We start from the raw sequence: 20,481 nt of genomic DNA on the forward strand, positions 1-20,481 counted from the left end.
CATTAATATGATGAAATCATGTTGTGATTTAGCTATTTTTTTTAATATGTGACCAATATGGGGCCGCACAATGCCAATAGAAGTTCGATTCTTGTGGAAGAAACGAAAAATCATGTGTTTTAATATCAACATTTTATAATATATGTAAATGCCATAGAATAAATCATCACCGTGTGTAAGCTCATATGCACACATTCACGTGTAAACCTATCGACGAGTTTATGTTTAGATGCACAATAGCCGTGCTTGTTGCCGCTGCAGTTATAGGATGAAATGGTTCCATCGTGTCATATCCGTCAGTGTTAACTTAATGGATGGGCTTTTTTATTGCAACACATGCCAATGGATGCACTGAATATGCCATTATGTATGTTTAAAGACTCACGTGGATTCTGGTGTTCATACTAAGTGAAAAGCCTGGTTATTAGTTTCTGTAGAGAAGTCTCCATGTCAGGTTTAGGAGTTTGCTTTTTCACCCTTAAAGTCAGACTATTTCCTTTTATGTAAAGCTTCTGCCACAAACGTGTATGTGTGTGTGTGGTGTCTGTGTGTCTGTGTGTGTGTGTGTGTGTGTGTGTGTGGTGGGGGCGTTCTCGACTGACATCCTCAAACAATACGAGAAAGAGGAGTGCACGAATCCGCGCACCCGAGGCTGGGCTTCTCCTCTGTAATCGTGAGCGTCAGCCATTCTTAAAAACACACATTTTGTAGCTTAGTGGACTGGACTGGAGGGGCGAGAGGAGGATAAACTCAGCGGACAGAGATGTAAATAAAAACAGTCGTCCCTGAGCTCAGCGAGGCGTTCTTCATCTGAGTTTTTGGATCAATCAGGCAGACACTGGCTTCTTTTGATTAAACCCCAAATTGTCATTGGGCAGAGGTAATCATGTGACAGGCAATTCGGTCCAATTTCAACCTTGTCTCCATGAATTCAATAGTTTAATAGTAGCTCGGTCCCCACACGGCCGTAATCAGTGACATAGAAAAAAAAAACACCACCAGGAGATTTTTTAAATGATTTTTTCTTCCTCGTCACCGCTGAGCCGCAACATTTATAAAAATACGCGTGCAAACTTTTCCTCGGCTCTCAGGGAGCGGAGATGAATTACGAATTCGAGCGAGAGAGCGGTTTTATCAATAGTCAGCCGTCGCTTGCTGAGTGCCTGACATCTTTCCCCCCTGTCGCTGATTCATTTCAAAGTTCATCAATCAAGAGCTCGACGCTTTCACGCCCGACACTGATTCCTCCTCCCTTTGAGCAGACCATTCCCAGCCTCAATCCGGGCAGCCATCCGCGGCACGGCCGGCCCCGACACAGCCCCGACGGATGCAGCCCGCTGCCCACCGCCTCCTTACCCCCGGAGTACCCCTGGATGCGGGAGAAGAAAGCCTCCAAGAGGAACCACCTGCCGACCTCCACCGCTACCACCACCATTTCTAATGGACCCGTGTGTTTCTCCCCGAAAGGTGGGTGATTTCAGACCAAAGATGCGCACATTTTACTCTCTGTTGCCAAACTGGAGCCACTCAAAGGCTCCTCCATAACAAAACAGCAAACTGGCTTCCGTGCTTTCATTCTGGGAAGATTTATGATTATTGCAGAGCTGGGATTGCATTTGAAGCAGGAAAAGAAAAACTTTTGGGTAAAGTTTGGTGATGTAAGATGATTTATTCCCCGAGCCGGAGCAGAGTTTTGATGTGTGACAGTAATGAAGAGTGATGGAGTGCCTTTGCCGAGGAGGGCAGCTGGAGCATTCATTAGTATCCCACGCCAGCCTGGACCCCACTGCCTTTATTCTGCACTGTGTTTGCTTCAAGCTCATCCTCGCTGATATTTTATGTATAAACCCAGCTGATGAGCGCCTTCGTGTAGTAATGATTTTATGATAAAGGGTGTATAAGCTTGGGTCAGTGCGCGCCAGCGGCCATTTTGCTGCAGGGTGCTGTGCGCCACTGTCCTGTGGATCGAGACGGCCACAGCTTTGGGTGAGCACACGGGCGAGCGAGGGTTATGTAACTGTCGTGCCCCGCGTTTTAATCCCGCCGCTACGGCCGGTGCTTGTTTTCCAGGCTCGCCTGAGATCGTGGAGAGCGGCGGGGGAGGAGGGGGCTCCCGCCGGCTGAGAACTGCCTACACCAACACGCAGCTGCTGGAGCTGGAGAAGGAGTTCCACTTCAACAAGTATCTGTGCCGGCCGCGCAGGGTGGAGATCGCGGCCCTGCTGGACCTGACCGAGAGGCAGGTCAAAGTCTGGTTCCAGAACCGGCGCATGAAGCACAAGCGGCAGACGCAGAGCAAAGAGAACCACAACGGGGACGGCAAGGCGCCCGGCGCGGAGGACGGCATCCACAGCGAGGAGGAGGACGAGGGCCCTGCGTACGAGCCGAGCGGGGCCCTGCTGGAGAGAGATACCTGCTCCTTCCAGAACAACACGCAGCCGCTGCACAATGGAGAGTCCCTCGGCTTTGCCGCCGCGCCGCTGAGCAGCAATGACAAAAATCTGAAACATTTTCCCAACCCTTCACCCACTGTTCCGGGCTGCATGTCAACAATGGGCCCCGGCTCGGCATCTGGCCCGGACAATGGCGACAGTCCCCCGGCCCTGGATGTTTCTTTACACGATTTTCAACCTTTCTCCTCGGATTCTTGCCTCCAGCTCTCCGACGCAGCCTCGCCGAGCCTGTCAGAGTCTCTGGACAGCCCCGTGGACATCTCTACGGACAGCTTCTATTTTTTCACGGAGTCTCTCACCACGATCGACCTGCAGCATCTAAACTATTGACTAAAATCAATCACAGTAACTTTACCCGGGACGCTAAATATCAGGCTACGACGGTAGCAACTCTGTTGTTATTTGTATATTCGGCACATTTATTCTGTTGATATTTGACTTGACGGTAAACACAAGGTAAGGACGAAATTAAATCACTTAAATAGCTCTACTCAGACGTGGCTTGTAATTATCATAACAACTCGATCTGTTGGAATGGAAATTATATGTGAATAATAATAATACAATAGTAGGCCTATGGAACCTGGTCATTTTTTATTTTTGTATAGCTTCCAATGTCTTGGATATTTTTGTTAGAATACAATTAACTTGCTACAATCTTTCATCTTGTGTCTTGAGTCTTTTCTTTTTTTCTATTTACAGTGAAAACGTTTGAATTATTCATGCAGAAATATGTTAAATAAAAAAAAAAAGAAGTAGGGCGTCGTGGAATCGAGACGATATGCAAATTAACAACAGGTTTCAATGAATATAAAGTCTTCTCTGCACTGGCTTCCTAAAGGCACACACATGTTGAATTTAATTTCAATACAAGCTTAGAAATTATTTTCTGACTAATATAGGATATTACAACAGAAGGAATATATTATTATGACAGCAAACTCACTTTAGTTTATTTCAGAATTTGATGGGAGAAGTTTTTAACATTTAAAGTAACATCCATGATACATAACTTTACTGAGCTATTCTTATTTTATTTATTTTCTAAATAATCACATATAAAATTATGGCGTAAAAGTATTTTATACCAACTGAAACATTACATTTTTTACTTCTTCCTTCAAAACTTACTTTGTGGGAGAGACAATAACCAAATGTGCCAGCACGGTTCGCTTAGCACGACTGGACTCCTAACACTGTGCATGTTGCAGGCAAATACCGGAGCCATGTTTGCCTTCAGGAGCTCATAAATCACCCCGTGGCATGAATGAGACGGACATTAAGGGGACCAATTGTGGCGTAATGTGCGCAAATAAAACCCCACTTACATTTTCATACGGGACTCCCCAATTCCTGGGCTAAAAAGGGGGCCGAGTCTCTGCGTGCGTTTGGTAATAATTCATTTTTATAGCTTGTTTAAACACGGCGCTGGCTCGGGGACAGCAGCACCCTGCTCCGGTTATGAGGCAGCACCGTTGCATTAAAAGTCGTCCAAACAGAAAACAGACCGCTCCTGGACGAAATGGGACTTATCAGACGTGTAATTAGTTAGAATTGCTTGTTTTGTGCAGCCAGGGGGGATCTGTATTATCATGGTTTGTTTAATTAAAAAAAAAAGTATGAGTTAAGTGGAGCTGAAAGTGTTACAATCCAATTCAGGTGTTATGAGAAGTTGTGCTATATTTATTGGACTTAGTTAAACTTATGGGAATCCCTTGTCGTGCACGGTTTAATTCAATTGCTTAGTCCACTTTAACGAGACTGCGTGTGAAAATGATTAAAAAAAAACAACAACAACCACCGGTTGCGTGGATCGATTCAAAAAGTCGTCTGCACAAATTCATAAACTCCAATGTTTATCGAATAATCCGGAAGGCATAACGAGCTCATCGACTGGCAAAACATGAGCCTACTGGGCAAGTGGTATGAAAGTGAGTGTGTGCGTAAAAGTGTAGGGACAGATCCTGTACTCCGACTGAATCACAGGGCCCGTATAACCGAATCATTCCGAGACGGTGCGCCTTTTCTGCGCACATGTGTGTGCACACAAAGAGCCGAGAGCACCCCGAGGCCAGGGCCGAAGTTTCTGCAAGCCGGCGGGGCAGGATCTTCTGCACCCACTCACTACTGCTGAAAAGGCTGGGAGAGGGGCGGGAGGGGGTGGAGGAGTTGGGAGGGTATTGACCTCAATGCGTTTCTTTTTGTTTTTTTCCCCCCACCGGTGGGAATTTCGCATGACATTTTCAGCTTCCTCGCTGTATTTGAGCTTGGAAATGTAAATAGGGGGAAGAATCTGTCTCGATAAAGCTAAATGCATCACACTACCCCCCCCCCCCCCCCCCCCCCCCCACACACACACACACACACACACACACACACACACACACACTTGCACTACCTAACACGGGACAGTGATCCCCAACAGTGACTTTCAGCAAGTCTTTCACTTATCATCAATTATTTATTTAATAACTTTTAAAACTGCACTGCATTTACCTCACTCTCATAAGTGAGTAAGTATTCATTCCAAAGCACATTGTTACACAGCAACTGAATGACTCACTTGGCAGCAGACTGCCCCCCTTAAATAACTTCAACACATATCATAGTGTCAGGTAATGATCGCTGATACAATCAGTATTAATGATATTGCTCCTGGAGGTGTGTTCACCCCACAGTGTTGTAATTAATAGCAAAAGTGAAACATATACAGCTTCTGTCTGTCTGTGTAAACTCCCTACACGCCACAGCTAAGGATGTGCATTGTGGTGAGTGATGGAGCATGATCAACCAACTGCGCAGCACAGATAATGGATCCTCTCTTGGGTTTGGGTACATTTCATCGATGTAAAATTAACAAAATGAGCAAGATCATAGATTTTGACCACTATGATCGTGATCAATGGATCTTTGCAAGTAACGGACCCATTATTTGTTCTGCGCAATTGTTGGATCACGTCCATCAACCATCACTATGCGCACTTTATACAAATACACACACGTTGAGAGATAATACTTCCTGCCTGTACTTGTAAACACACCAACATCCTTTCAAGTGCATGACCACACGCCGCCTTTAGGGGCGCCTGCTCCTCCACGTGATCCTCTCCCTCCCTCCCTCCCTCCCTTTCTTTTCCTTCCTCTGTGAGAGGTTGGGCATCTGCTATCGCTGCTGCAAGTCTCCCACGCACACGGCTCTTGCTCGCCTCTTCTCGTGACCATTAATTTCTCCAACAGTTTTATTTGATGAACTTAACAGGATAATCAGCCCACTCTCGCACCTCGGGCTATAACGGCCGCATTAGCTCCACAACGGGCTTCGCATTATCAGATCATTTGATCACTATACATGCATAATGAATACATGTGGGAGTGAAATCAGGGAAGATAGCCGACCCTATGACCGGGGAGAGAAAAATAATAATATCACATCATCCCGATGTTTAATGTGTTGTCTTGTCGTTTCATCACCTGTGACCTCCGCGCGTGCAAAGCAGCCAAACACTTGTAACGCGACCTTGGTGAGGAAATAAAGTTGTGCAAAAGGCTCGGTGGATGCAGCTGAAGTTTCTTTTTTTTTTCTTTTATCCCGTCTGCAACAGGAGTAAAGCCTTCGCGGCTCTCCTTCACTGTCACATTGTGACAATATTTGCCGAGAAAATCCCACAGTGTTCAAGCGTGAAACATTTCGCATCGGAATGGGACATTGATAGCCCGCAGATCGCCTGTGGCACACTCAGCCGGCCATCCATCCGGGAAGAGAATGACACTGTTATACATATGACATCACGGCTGTTAGGAGCCGGCGAAAGGAGGGACGCTCGTGTCTCGTGCGCGCACACGCGCACCAACAGTTACGCATACACACACACACACACACACACACACACACACACACACACACACACACACACACACACACACACACACACACACACACACACACACACAGACTCGCGCACATTCCGTCTCTATTCCAAAAATACCGTACCTGAGGTCAGGCAGCCGGGTCGTCCGCACAGCCAGGCTGCAGAGGGTGAGACGTTAATCTCTCTCTGGAGGGGGAGCGCCCCAGCGGGGGGGAAGACGGCGCGGTGCTTCGCAGTGCCCCGTTCTTCATGCGACCCCGGAGCTGTCCGCCGCCGTATGCATCCCAGCTCATTGTTTGCTCGGCCAATACATTAGTGGCGACGCACGTCACTCTGATCGACGAGCGCTTGGAATTTAAATAGCCACTCAAACACCAATCTGTCACCGGCTAAAGGGGGATAAGGACAAGTACCTCACTGGCTGACCCGGGCCCACGTGACAGCGGCCGTCCGTTGATAACGGCCCGTGCACACCCCCTCCTCCCTCTGATAAGGACAGACTATAGGTAAAGGTTGGCACGGTCACTTAGGGTAAGAGGGGAGCGAGGAAGAGACCAGAGGGTGTCTGTGGAGCGGACGGTCCCTCGGTCCCGTTACGACAATGCTACAATGAGCAGCTTCCTAGACTACACGGTGATGAGCGGTGAAGGTGGCTCGTGCTCTGTCAGGGCTTTCCATTCGGACCACGGGATTACAAGTTTCCAGTCCTGCTCAGCCACTGTAAACAACTGCGGGGCCGATGATCGTTTCATGGCGAGCAGAGCTTCTCCCGACGGCATCCCACACCAGCCGGGCTCATACCAGTCCACCACGAGCTCCCTGAGTCTCTCCTATGGGGCCCATCCGGCCTGTAGCTCCAACTATGGACCACAAAGTTTCTGCGCCACCTACAACCACTACGCACTCAACCAGGAAGTGGACTCTGCGGCGGTATTCCCCCAGTGCGGCCCTCTGATGTATTCGGGGAACATTTCCTCATCCATGGTGTCTCAGCATCGCCATGGTTACAGCGCTGCCCCCTTAGGTCAGCTGCAGTATACCCAAGCTGCTTATGGCGGCGGGCACGAGCAGGCAACCCCTTATCCTGGCTGCTCCAACCCGCTGTCACCTCTCCATGCGGCTCACCTGGAGGCTTGCTGTTCCCCTCTGTCTGAGAGCGCATCGTCTGCACAGACGTTTGACTGGATGAAAGTTAAGAGGAACCCACCAAAAACAGGTGTGTGGCAACCAATCCATGTAGCACGAGCGTGTTTTTATGCGTCTGTGGCACAAAGTCATAATGATGGTTTAGAAATGGTCCAATAGAAAAGGCGTTGTTATGCAGTGCTGTCACGATTCATCACATTACGCATTTATTAACGAATCTGATCCTTAAACACTTTCTGCATATTGTAAATCAAACTTTATTTATGCTCAAACTGAATGCATGTATTCATGACGTCTTGCTGTATCTTTTCAGACCAGTGTGCAGTTTTCATTCATGTTTTTTCATCGTAGTTGTCTGATGCGTAAAAGTTGCTCCAGCTGCGTAAAAGTTGATTTACGCACATGGACATCGCTTGAGCTTCTGTGCAATGCCATTGGATCAGAGCAGGGAACGCCCATTATCCACGTTCACAGCGGTTTGTTTCCCTGTCTGCAGGTAGGTCTGGTGAATACGGTTATGCTGGTCAGCCGAACACCGTCCGGACCAACTTCACCACCAAACAGCTGACAGAACTGGAGAAAGAATTTCACTTCAACAAGTACCTGACCAGGGCGCGTCGGGTGGAGATCGCTGCTGCGCTGCAGCTGAATGAGACTCAGGTGAAGATTTGGTTTCAGAACCGGAGGATGAAGCAAAAAAAACGCGAGAAAGAAGGCCTGCTGCCAACCAAAGTAGCATCCTCGGACCCGGGAGAGAGCATTCAAGAGAAAATGGACGATGCAGCGTCTGAGAAGTCTATTTCGGCCCCATCAACTCCTTCTCCCACATCCTCCACGGTGTCCTCTGCGGGAGCTGATCCTTATGCTTCCAACTGAAGACCAACTGCCTCTTTACCTCTTTGTGCCACTGCGGCCTGTATATATCAAATTTCGTACCAACTGTATCAAAGCCAAAGTTTTGACGATATTTGTGAAAAATAACTGCTGAGATAATGCACTATTTTGAAATTTGGGACAGTGATATGGATCACATATGGGCTATACATTTGTTTTCTATAGTGTAACGTGTTTGCAAGAACGACACAATAGCTGTTCAAAACAAGTGTAGACCATGGAGTAACTTGCTTTATAAACGTGGCGTGGAAATCCGTTTGCCGCCATTATGTTGCTGCTGAGATGCCCAGTGCCATCCTCATACCTGCCCCTGACCAGAGCTGCTAAACGTGCCAATGTAACGTCACAAATCTGCACACACACTTACCTCAAATGTGCCAAAGTTTGCATCACGGCCACAGGCTGCCTGAGCGCACTGACAGCTGTCAGATATGACACCATCAAGGAGTTGACCTCGCTTATTAATCGTTGTTGAGTGCAATGTTAAAACAAACTTCTTGATGATTAATCACTCCGTGTATCGGGTCCCTGTGTCAACTTGAATGTCTGTTGTGTGAGATTTGCATGATGCGTAATGCTTTCATGTGTTATTCTAAGTGGGGCGCTGAGTTTTATCAGTTGCGGAACGGGTCATTCATGACTCTGTATGTTCCAGGCTTTTTTTTTTCCTGCTAGCTATTTAGTCCAGTGGAGCACATACAACTGTTTTGTCCAGAGAGACGTTTACGGGTCAATCATGTGTATTAAAGCGAGTTTACCTCTATAAGCTTTTCCTCTGTGTCGTTTCTGACTGGAGCGTCTTGGTAAAATAGAATTTAAGTTGATTTTAAATACAAAAATATATATATATATATCATGATGAAATCCAATTATACTAGAAGAATAAACCAGACGCATTTTCACACCGTCTGAGAAACGGCACGTGTCTGTTTCACTCGCCCCAGAGTCACACAATGTATGCGGCCGTGCGCGCTCCCGTCCCTGGGGGTAAAGCGGTATTGGCATAATAAAGGCATGTTTATCCGAGGAGAGGATGAGAGCGCGGACGCACGCGTCATTTGTGATGACAATCTTATCGAGCACTCGGCTTATTGAGGGGACAAAAAAAATAAACTCTATTGATTAAAACATCGAGATTAGCCTATCGACAGGGATGGAGCCCCCCCTTGGCCCTGTCAGCGTCAACTCAGCCGATCCCCAAGTTACAAGGAGGTGTCATCATCCTCACCGGATGACAAGACGATCCGTGAAAACTTACAGAAGTGGATGTCAAACAGCTAACAAGCACGTGATATTACTTTAACAACAAATGTTTCAACATTAGGCAACACTTATTTTATACAGCATAAATATCAATCAAATGATTCAATTAGTTTTAAAACTTATAACTGGACTCAAAACGGTCGATTTGGTGAGTTTTGCAGCACATGCATTCTTTACAGTCTAAATCCCCATTAGAAACTAAAGCAGTGTTTCCTGATCCTTTGGTTGTTTTAATTCCTGGTGTGCAGGATGCGAGTCCACCCTACCATAAAAGGGCAAAGAAAGGCCCAAAAAGCCATGATTAATGAGCGCCATTCACCTTCACCTCGGATCCACCTGCAGGAGCTGCTGTATTCGAGCTGCGGGGACACGCTGAGGCTGTAGCACAACACCAACACACACGCGGGAGGAGAGTAAGTTATGTAGAAAATCTCTATTTTATTCGTCTTTCACTCACTTGATTTCGTGTCTTGTGCCATTTCCACACGGAAGAAAAAACGATGTCTTTGTGTGACGCCTGATGCGGTTATTTTGGTCATTACTGATGCCCTCATTTTGCTGGTAGAGGTTGTTTCGGCATAAATATAAAAGCTTTATTGCAGACTTGTTGCTCTGAGGCCTGCTTTGTGATCGAGAGTTCAGATTACTGATTATAATAGAATAAAAAAACCCCACAAAAACCATATTAATCTATTCGAGGAGAATCCTAAAATGTAAAGGAAACTTGACTTATTTATTAAATGCTTAACATTTTCATTTAATTTATAGGCAACTGAGAATATTCACAATTTTGAAAATATGATTTAGTGTGTGCTGTTACATCATGAGAGATAATCTCTTCTTTTTTTGTAAACCACCTGAACAGATATTTTTAGTATTTATGCGACAAACAGGCCAAATCAACGAATTAGATTTTAAAAGTAAAAAAAATATATATATATATTTTCAATATGTGCCTTCATTTGGAATTTTACGTTAAACTGATACAAAAGTAGTGTGTTTTCAACTCAAGGGAAATAAAAAAAAATTCTAATAATAATGATGAGGCTTTGGAAACTGATACACTTAGTGTTAACGGTTTGATAGTTTGATTTGGAAATATACTTTTCAGCTATTCCCACACAACAACAGCATATATGCCATTCTTTTTCTCAGCAGTATAATTCTATAATTATTCTAAACTTTGCTTTCTGAAATACAAAATTCGAATTACTTTCGTGACTGAAATCACTTGTGTTAAAAATAATAAATAAAATTTCACACTTGAATTTGATGTTAGATGACACATTTGAAAGAAGCTGTTTTGTGTTGTGAAATTTGTGCCTATTTTTTTTGGTAAAGTCCTGTGCTTGGGCATCCTCGGGTGTCCCTCTTTAGAAAGCAGGAGCTGGTGGATGCTCCCCTCACGCCCCTCACAGTGAGCCGCAGCTGATCCTCAAAAGAAACCCCGGGGTCAGTCCCCGGTCACGGCTTCAGTTTTGTTTGTCCCCGCGTCCACACCCCAATCCAAACAACAGTCTTGCGGACCACACAGACAAACAAGTCCCTCAACAACAGCCACTCACGGTACAGTCCCACAAACAGCCGCCCGGCCGCGCGCAAAAATCTCAACCTGACCTGCGCGTCAGGAGATAAAAAGACGCTTTCAGTGACCGCGGCGCGCGGCTGATGGTTCCCATTAAGGCCTTCAGATAAACACGTGGACGATGACAGATGTTTAACTCAAACCATTAAGGCTTTGTGGGGAGCGAGCACAAGTTTGGAGAATATGACCCAGAAGGAGAAGTCAGTCGTTTAAATTACATCTTAGCATTTGTTGTGAGCTGATGATAAAATAGAAACATTTATGTCAAAAATATAATTGTAAAAAGAGATCACAAATGAAAGCACAAATTTGCTGTTTTATATATATAATTAGAAGTATTTAAATCTAAAATTCCTCCAAAAACTAATGTCACAGATAAACTTTCAAACAAAGTTAAACTTAGATAAAATTATATCAAAATATCAGCAAATTAAATATTGCTATATAATTAAAAATGTTTATCTGTTAAAATGTATGTGCTTTAAACTAATTGATACTTGAAATAAATTCTAAACACTAAACAAAAAAAAAGTATTTGTCATTTGATGAATTAATTTTAAATCTAAACTTCTGCATGAGAAATTAAGTCCACATGTTAGTTTTTATTTCCATATCTTCATCACCTTTTTTTCTTATTTTAATATATATTTCAAGATCCAACTTTGATATTTATGAAGTGTTTAATTAATTTATTTTTTCGAATAGAGGTTTCATTTTTCTTTCACTCTATCTCAAGAGCAAAGTCCAAATTATTTTTGGCTTCTACTGTGGAAAGTGTCTGGAGACACTATCACAAAGCATGGGGCCTTGAAATAAAGAAACCTCTGTGATTTTATTGGACTTTGAAAAACATTAATAATATGACTTTTTTTTTTCCCTGTAGTCTTTGGACTCCTGGACAAAAAGGAAGAAACCAGACATCACTGTGGGAGTGCACAGGTATTTAACTCAGTATTGACAGTATTGATTATTTACTGTATATATATTTTGCATTGGGCTTGTTTTCCGAATGAATGCAGGTGCTTGAGGATTTTTACGGTGTTGTCACTCAGTGAAGTGGAGAGAGACGCATGTGCAGAAATGGAAATACATTTCAAAAGATTCCCTTCCTCTTATGTGAAGTCTCTGAGCTTTAGGAATCTCATCTGGCTCATTTCAGCTCTAATTATATTCAAGTTCTTCATTTTTGTCTCATGAGCGGCCAACACTCTTCCATGTGTGTCTGTGCTCACCTGCAAACGGTCAAGACTCAGTATAACTGCACAAAGTTCTGAGAGCTTTTGAAAGTATCTAAAGCAAGATTGTTTTTGTTACTGTAGACATTCATGGAATGTTGAAATTAACACAAGGACAGTAAACCATTTTGGTTCACAGACACGGCATTTATAGTAAATATGAAATCTTGCATCTCAGGAAGCGATGGGGCGCAAGAACATGACCACAACAAAAAATCAATGCGTCTTCGTAGTACAAGGAATTTCTTAAAGATTTTTTTGTACAAGCTTCAATTGATTAGAGTTACAGAAATTTTGTGCTATTGTTATGTTCCACACACACACACACACACACACACACAGGTAAAGCAAAAATGGAGTGCAGAGAGAGCGAGGTGGTTTCTTCCGCCAGGCAGAACGCGCTGGAGGCCAGAGCTGCAGGCAGTCAGACAGAAGTCACTCATCACGGCAGCAGAAGTATTGGCACATCTGTGCTCATTGACCACTCCCCTGTTGTGATTGGCAGCCAAAATGAATTCCTCCATCGACAGATGTGCGCCTCCGTGTGCCGATAAAGGGACGGAGCCGATGGAGGGATTGACAGTATGATGGAAGGAGAGAAGGAGGGGAAGAGGAGCAGAGATGACATCATGTGGTCGGTGGCCGTCTGTCCTGCAGTGCGTGAGCGAGCAGACGGAAGGAGGGATGCGGATCGTTGGGATTACGGGGAGGAATAGCAGAGGTTACATGAGTGACACGGTCTGAGGTGCCGCACATCCACATCTTGACAACAGAACTCACCTCAAAGAGTTGTCTGCAGTTTTCTTTGGGCTCCTGGTTAGAGTGAATCAAAGAGGTTTGGAAAAGAGACGAGCACAGCCAGGATAGTTGAGCAGGTCTGAGGCCCACAGGAGGAGCGAGGACTACTAGAGGGCTGGATTGTGGTCTAGAGACAGAGGTCCATCCATCACACATGTCCCGACCTCAGGCTGACCCCAGCATGGCAGCCAATGAGGCGCCCTCACCCCCTAAAGAAAGCCTCCCACTGCACGCACACACACTTATCTCCTCACACACACATGTGCTCGCAAACACACAGACCCACATATAGAATAGATCGGGTGACACTGAGAGGAGTCTGGGTGCTCTTTGTGTTCGCCATCGTAGCTTCCCAGAATCCTTTGTTTATTACGTGACTAATGTGAGTACCAACACCTGACAGACAGGCTGCTCGTCTCTCGGCTTCTCCCTCACAAGCAGCCGCACGCACTCTTCACATAAAACAGGAATAACCAAAGAGGAGCATCGAGGCGGAACAACTGGGTCCACCAGTGCATTTTTTTTTTTTTTAACAAATGAAACTGACCAGGGTCAAAAGCAATACCTCTGAATTTACAAAAAAATATTACCACTAAAATGTAATTCAATGAAAGAACAATACGCAGGGCAAAATACAGTTAATACAGCTTTGCATAAATTTCTACCTTCATATTCAGGTTTGGTCCAGTTTTGCAACTCAATATTCCTGCAATTAAAATCAAAATATCACTTCTTTGACCTATCAATACAACCGATTCTTAATGGAATTCATTTGGGAAGTAAGTCCTGGATGAGTAAAATGCAGATATTGTAGCCTTAACAATACACAGACAGTTCAGCAGTACAGAGGGTCAAAAGCTTGACACGTTAGACTGTCTGTGACCACTCAAAAGTACCTTCTCAATGTTAAATGACAAAATTTTTAAAAAGTAACAGTAGGAAGATAATGGAGGATGTATGGTTTTAACGGTATCCTCAGCTTTGTTGGGCATGTCATCCAAACATCACCAGTGTTGAGCACATTATATTGACTGGATAAGTACTAAAACAACCATTGCTTTAATTGATATACTCTAACTTTATTTTAACGCTTGGCTGATCCCTGTTTATGGTCAACACAACTGTCAAAAGGACCAAGTAGAAACCCCACACTCTTCACAAACATATCATGTGCTTGTGTTTGAGCTCCATCCTTCTGTTTTATAATGTACTGTAGAGAACTGGAACTAATCCCGACTGGCTGCGGATGAAGGAACACACATTTACATCTCTGGGCAATTTAAAAGGAAACTGGGGAGCTGGAGAAGCTCCACACATGCTCAGATAGAACATGCAAACTCCATGAAGTACGTCCCCCACCGTCTGGACTCATGAGGCGAAGCACAAACACCTACGCCACTGAGTGGCCTAGGGTTTAAGTAAAGTTACCATATTTCTGTAGAAGTTTCAGATCCGCTGTTCATCTCACAAATGCAAAACCATTCATACCAGACTTTAAATATGAGATTTATTGCCAAAAAGCACTCGTTAATCCCCCAAACACAAATGTTCCTAGTTTTAGTGCAAATGCCTGCCGTTTAGTTTAACATTCCAAGTTTACTTGTATAAATTATTTACATTCAAAATGCATTTCTCAAAAATGACAGTTAATGGAAATCTATTTTGTAATAATATCGAAAGGGTTGAATGTTAATCCAGTGTGTTCTCAGTCAGACTAATGATTTTAAAAATAATTAAGTTAAATACAGTACATGGTGTCAATTATATTTAAGTATCGGTAAAATACATACTTGCACAACACACACAGCCAAAATGCAACCCCAAGTCTTCACTGCACAACCAGTTTGTCAATAGTCGAGTGGGAGTTGTAACCAAGCCGTTAGAACTTGAGGCGTTGCTCTCATGAACAGACAGGTGAGGCAGCATATTTGAAATGGCCTCGAGGAGATAATTGCTACATATCACAAGAAGAAACACTGAACCGCAGTCGTTACTTTAACACAGATATGAACACACACACACACACACACACACACACACACACACACCGCCGCGAGGAAGAAAAGAGGTTTCAGCACCTGAGCTGAGACGTCTCCGTGTCAGGTCGGCGGAGTTTAGAGAAGATGTGAGCTCTGGATTCCGCTGAGGGGGACGGGCGGTGATTGTCGGGGCGTTTGAGCTCACCTGACACCGTTTTACCTGAGAACCACCTGTCAGGTCTTCCTAAAAGAAGAGCAATCGTGCTCACGTGCGTGGTGACAGGAGACCATGGGAGGGATTATGGAGCAATTTGTGTGATATCCGACACAAAACCTCTCTGATGGCTACTGACATGAGGGTGAAGGTCAGATTACGTCGAGAAATTTGGATGATCCTCAGCAGCTTTCAGCCTAATTGTTGCACTTGTCCAGCTTTCAGCTGTGACATAGCTTTCACCAGTCCCAAAAATTTAAATTACTCGCCTTAGTTTTGCTGTCACAATTTACACAGACGCCACTTTCAAGCCAGTACGGATGTTTAAAACAGACGGTATTAATACGGCGACCTGTTATCATAAAGGATGACAGAGATGCTTCAGTGACAGATGTAAGGCTTAGAGGAGCTCTAAGCCTCTGGTTTGTACACACCCCGAAGCGCATCACACAGTGGGAGTGAAACTATGCACTGATAGGCTGTCTGTCCCCTTCAGGCAGAGAGCCGTCCAGATCTGAATCTGCAGCGCGTCTAACAGTAAGCTCTCAAAGACAAATTGGCACAAAGCAAAATCTGTGAGAGTCTCTGTGTTTATGGATGACAGCAGCTTTTTATCAAGTTAAGTTGAAACACTGAAAAAATGGGTCTTTTTTTTTTTTTTTTGTAAATGTATCATGATCATGTCTTATGTAACTTATCATAGTTGGATCATCACTATCAGCAGATTCCCCTCCTCTGACTTGGCTGAAGTTCATTAAACTTAATCAGGCATAATTTATGAGTCCATACAGGGCTGAGTTCCTTTAATGGACTCCCCATTTTGAATAATAACATTTGGAATATCTTAACAAATGAACGCAAATTAGTAATATATAATCGAAATGTTAGTAACGGCTAACAGCAGTAGAAAATTAAACCCAAAACTTTGCTTTAGTGACACAAAAAGTCAATATATAAAATGTTCCTTGAACACAATTTATGCCACCATTTAAATCAGGATTATGCAAGTTAACTCCATATTTGTGCATATTTTTTATCCCAGACAAATTAAGTTTATGATATTTATGAAATACATGATGAATTATTTGTTCCAAACACTGAGATCCTCCAAATCACTGCGCCTGACGCCGCCATACATATAAAACTAGAGCAAAGAACAAGATGTTCATTTTTAAAGACTTCCTGATGACTCCAGTAAGTCAGAGTTCAGGTATTTTTCTACAGATATTTTTTGGCAGATGCAGCGATAAAATGATAGAACAACATTAACTAAATGAAAATCCCCCCCCCCCAAAAAAAAAAAAAAAAAAGCAGTGAAAAATTCAAAGGCTTCAAGAAAACTTATGAATATCTTGAAAGCCTTGTCTTTAAAACTATAATGACGTTTCACAGAAAACTGAAAAAAAATATATTTGGATGTAGATGAAGGGAACAAAATGAGCCAAGTTATGCAAGTGCTGACAGACCAGATGATAATCAAAATAAAAAGGAAATAAAAGAGTCTGAATATGACCTGCAGCAATCAGGGGTCATACTTTGTAACATCTACCAAACACTAAATCAAGCAGAGCTTCAAAGCTTGAGATTTAAGAAGAAAACACCACTAAAAGGGTGCGAACAAACAAAAACTAATGCCATACAACAGTAGAATATAGATTAGGATAAATAAGAAGTATTTCCTAGACACAGTAACAGTTTTAGATGATGACTGTCTTTCCTCGCTACGTTCTAGGGACTGACAAGACAAAAATAATTGTAGTTTTCATAAAAGCACTGGGTACTTAATACATGGTGGAGGCAGCATCATGCTACAGGGCTGCGTTACTGCCTCTGTACTGGGGAAATGCAGTGTGAGAGTGAGTGGTTGATGGTGGTCGGAGGACAGATTGGAAGCCTTGTTTCTGTCAGTGTATCCCACAACAGCTGTGGCTACAAATGTCTCTGACCACCGTCCAGTATGGAATGAACGAATAATATATTTTTAAAGTGACTTTGTGTCCAGAAAAACGCTAAATTGATTGATTGATTGATTGATTGATTTTATTTGTTTCATTCTTTTTTAAAAGAAAGAAATGAAAAGGAACAGAAAGAAGTGAGACTTATGATGTCTGCCCCTATTAACATAAAATAAATGACAATTTGTCAAGATTTAACATATCACAAAAAAAAAAAAAAATGCAAGATTCAAGACAACAATTTCACTAAATCAAAATACAAATATGACCATTTCACAAATAATTGCAGATCAAATACAACCATTTCCCAAGTGTAAATACAAAAAAAAACAAAAAAAAAAACCTTAATGAGATATGTTCAAAAGAAACAATCATTCTAAGTTTGACCATTCTTTAAAACAGAGTCGTACCCTCCCAATAACTGTGCTTTTAAACATTTCTTGAAGATGTGAATGGACTGAGACCTCTTAATTTCACTGTCAAGTTTATTCCATAAATTGATTCCTTTTGTTGTGATGCATCTTTCTTTCAATTTGGTTCTTGATTCTGGTCGTTTGAAAACTTCAGTGCCTCTTAATCTATATTGACTGTCTCGCTTTGCAAATCTATTCTGTAAATTAAATGGTAATTTTTTCCGGTGAGCTTTATACATTGTTTTAAGAAGGTTGAGTTCTACCAATTCTTTCATTTTTAAGGATTTCAATTTTATAAATATTGGGTTAGTGTGGTCTCTGTAACCACTTCCATTCACCACACGAATCGCTCGTTTCTGTAAGAGGAAGAGTGGTTCAATGTAGGTCTTACAAGCATTTCCCCAGACTTCAACGCAGTAGGTCAGATATGGTATAATCAATGAATTGTACAACAGAAACAAAGAATTATTGTGAAGTGACTCTTTCAATTTGTACAGAACAGCAATGGTTTGAGAAATCTTAGTTTTAACGTACTCTATATGGGATTTCCATGTTAGTTGTTCATCCAGCAATACACCTAAAAACTTAATTTCATTTGTTCTCTCAATCTCTATACCTTCCACTGTCAGTGTTGTGTCAACGTCTGTCCTTCTGTAACTGAAAATCATATATTTGGTCTTACTGATGTTCAAAGATAGTTTGTTAGCGTTGAACCATTTTATAACATTCTGAAACTCTTTTTCTACAATTTCTAATACTTCATTTATATTGTCTCCAGCATAATACAAAGTAGTATCATCCGCAAACAAGATGCATTTCAATAAGCTGGAAGCAGTGTCAATGTCATTGATATAAAGAAGAAAGAGCACTGGTCCAAGGACGGATCCTTGAGGAACCCCACAAGTTACGTTTCCATTTTTAGATTTTATATCGTTGATTTGAACAAATTGTTTTCTGTCTTTTAAATAGCTTTTGACCCATTCGTGAGCAACACCTCTTATACCGTACTTATATAATTTATACAGCAATATGTCATGATCTAGAGTATCAAATGCTTTTAGAAGATCTACGAAGACACTTACTAAGAAACGTTTCTTGTCCATTGCATTTGTGATTTCTTCTGCCAGTTCCATAATTGCTGTGGCGGTTGAGTGATTAGTCCGAAATCCATATTGATTGTTACTTAAAATGTTGTGTTTAAATAAAACCAATACGGTATTATCACTATTAGCATTACATGTATCAAGGCCTGGAGAAAAACATTGATTCTCAGCAAAACTGCATTAGCTGCTTCTGGACAAGGTTTGAGGTGAAGGTTATGAGTCTTTCAGCAAGACAACGACCCAAAGGACATGTCCAGCAGCTCAAGATGAAATGGTTTAACAAGATGGAAATTCTGGTGAAAACCTAACCAAAAAACAAAAAACAAAAAAAAAAACCCATCATGATCCATAAATCCGGACAGTGCAGAAAGATATCTTCATTAGTTGGGGAACATTGCAGGAGAAGATGTCTGGACAATACCAGCTGACAGCCTCTTAAAAAGCTATTGCTAAATGACAAAAGAGAAACTTTAAGATTGCCATAGATTCTGCAACCGGGTACACTACCTACAAGCAACTATAAAAACTATTGGCATCAAATGCATGTTGATGGAGTGAGAGAAGAAATCACCTAAAGGAAATCCATGTATACACAGGAAGAACGCGCAAAATCTGTACAGAAAGGCAAACATTCATGTTCTCAGATTTTGCTGACTTTCAGTGGTGGTCAGTCTGCCACAGTGAATATTAACAATTACAGAACACACTCATTCACAGGTTGGTTATCACTTATCTGTTTTTCAGGAATGGTTTTTTATTAGTGTGCCCTCGATCCTCCACTTTTATTGTTGTCAGTCATTGATTGTTCAGTATCTGATTCCTGACTGGGTATGATTTGTAAGTGTTTGCAGTAGTAGTTCACAACAACAGAACTGTTGCTGTCAGTCACTTATTTGCGAGGCTGATGCGATCTGTCATTTCGTGGGAATGAGTCTCATGTTCGCTGACAGGCATCAAACAGCGGTGAAACTGATCAAAGCCCGGCACTTTCTCACTTTCACCCTCGCCCAACTGACAGCGTGTTAAAGGAGACGGCGCAAACTACAAGCTCTGACAGTTAATTGTAGCTTTTGTAACTTTCTGGAATGCTGCTCCAAGTGTTGAAGTGAATGAAGGCTTCCCGAAAAGATTTCCTGCTGTCATTTTATTTTCTGCACATCAGAAGTTAACATGCAATTTCTACCACTTCACAAACATCACTAACCCAGAATAAACTGGATATTCCTTGTAGTAAGGTTGAACACGTAGACATTACAGAAATTGTTGTTAATCAAGCAAATAGTGTTTAACTGACCACATATATTTCAATAAAACAAATGATCATACAGCAGTCTGTGTTGGTAGTAACAAATTGCAAATATTCACCTAACTATCTGCGAAGTACGCTTGGGTACTTTTATGAAGATTGTAATTATGTATCTTTACTAAAACTTTAGATGTGCACATTACACTATGTATTAGACTTTGGTACCTCATTCTTAGCTTACCACCACCCAGTATGGTGTGAATGAATAATGCAATGCAATGTAAAGCGTCTTTGAGTGTCCTGAAAAGCGCTATATAAAACCAATGCA

At 42.6% G+C, this 20,481-nt stretch overlaps 2 protein-coding genes and 1 long non-coding RNA gene across 3 annotated transcripts in view; all 3 read left to right on the top strand.

The window, feature by feature from the left end:
- The first annotated feature begins 873 nt into the window (after nt 1-873).
- On the top strand, nt 874-3,117 carry LOC115380981 (homeobox protein Hox-A2a). Its single transcript, XM_030082334.1, has 2 exons — nt 874-1,467; nt 2,071-3,117. The coding sequence occupies exons 1-2, from the start codon at nt 1,101-1,103 to the stop codon at nt 2,781-2,783; spliced, it is 1,080 nt and encodes a 359-aa protein (XP_029938194.1). The 5' UTR covers nt 874-1,100; the 3' UTR covers nt 2,784-3,117.
- Nucleotides 3,118-6,925: 3,808 nt separating this feature from the next.
- On the top strand, nt 6,926-8,416 carry hoxa1a (homeobox A1a). Its single transcript, XM_030082362.1, has 2 exons — nt 6,926-7,538; nt 7,965-8,416. Exons 1-2 carry the CDS (start codon nt 6,932-6,934, stop codon nt 8,342-8,344), a joined length of 987 nt encoding a protein of 328 aa, XP_029938222.1. The 5' UTR covers nt 6,926-6,931; the 3' UTR covers nt 8,345-8,416.
- A 1,528-nt stretch (nt 8,417-9,944) lies between these two features.
- The window catches only part of LOC115381010 (uncharacterized), a 35,905-nt gene continuing 25,368 nt past the window's right edge, over nt 9,945-20,481 (top strand). Inside the window, exons 1-2 of the long non-coding RNA XR_003930381.1 lie at nt 9,945-10,038; nt 12,094-12,149. This is a non-coding gene — a long non-coding RNA (uncharacterized LOC115381010). The remainder of the gene's footprint in view (nt 10,039-12,093; nt 12,150-20,481) is intronic.

This window comes from Salarias fasciatus, chromosome 22 (genome assembly GCF_902148845.1).
Source record: "Salarias fasciatus chromosome 22, fSalaFa1.1, whole genome shotgun sequence".
NCBI lineage: Eukaryota > Metazoa > Chordata > Actinopteri > Blenniiformes > Blenniidae > Salarias > Salarias fasciatus.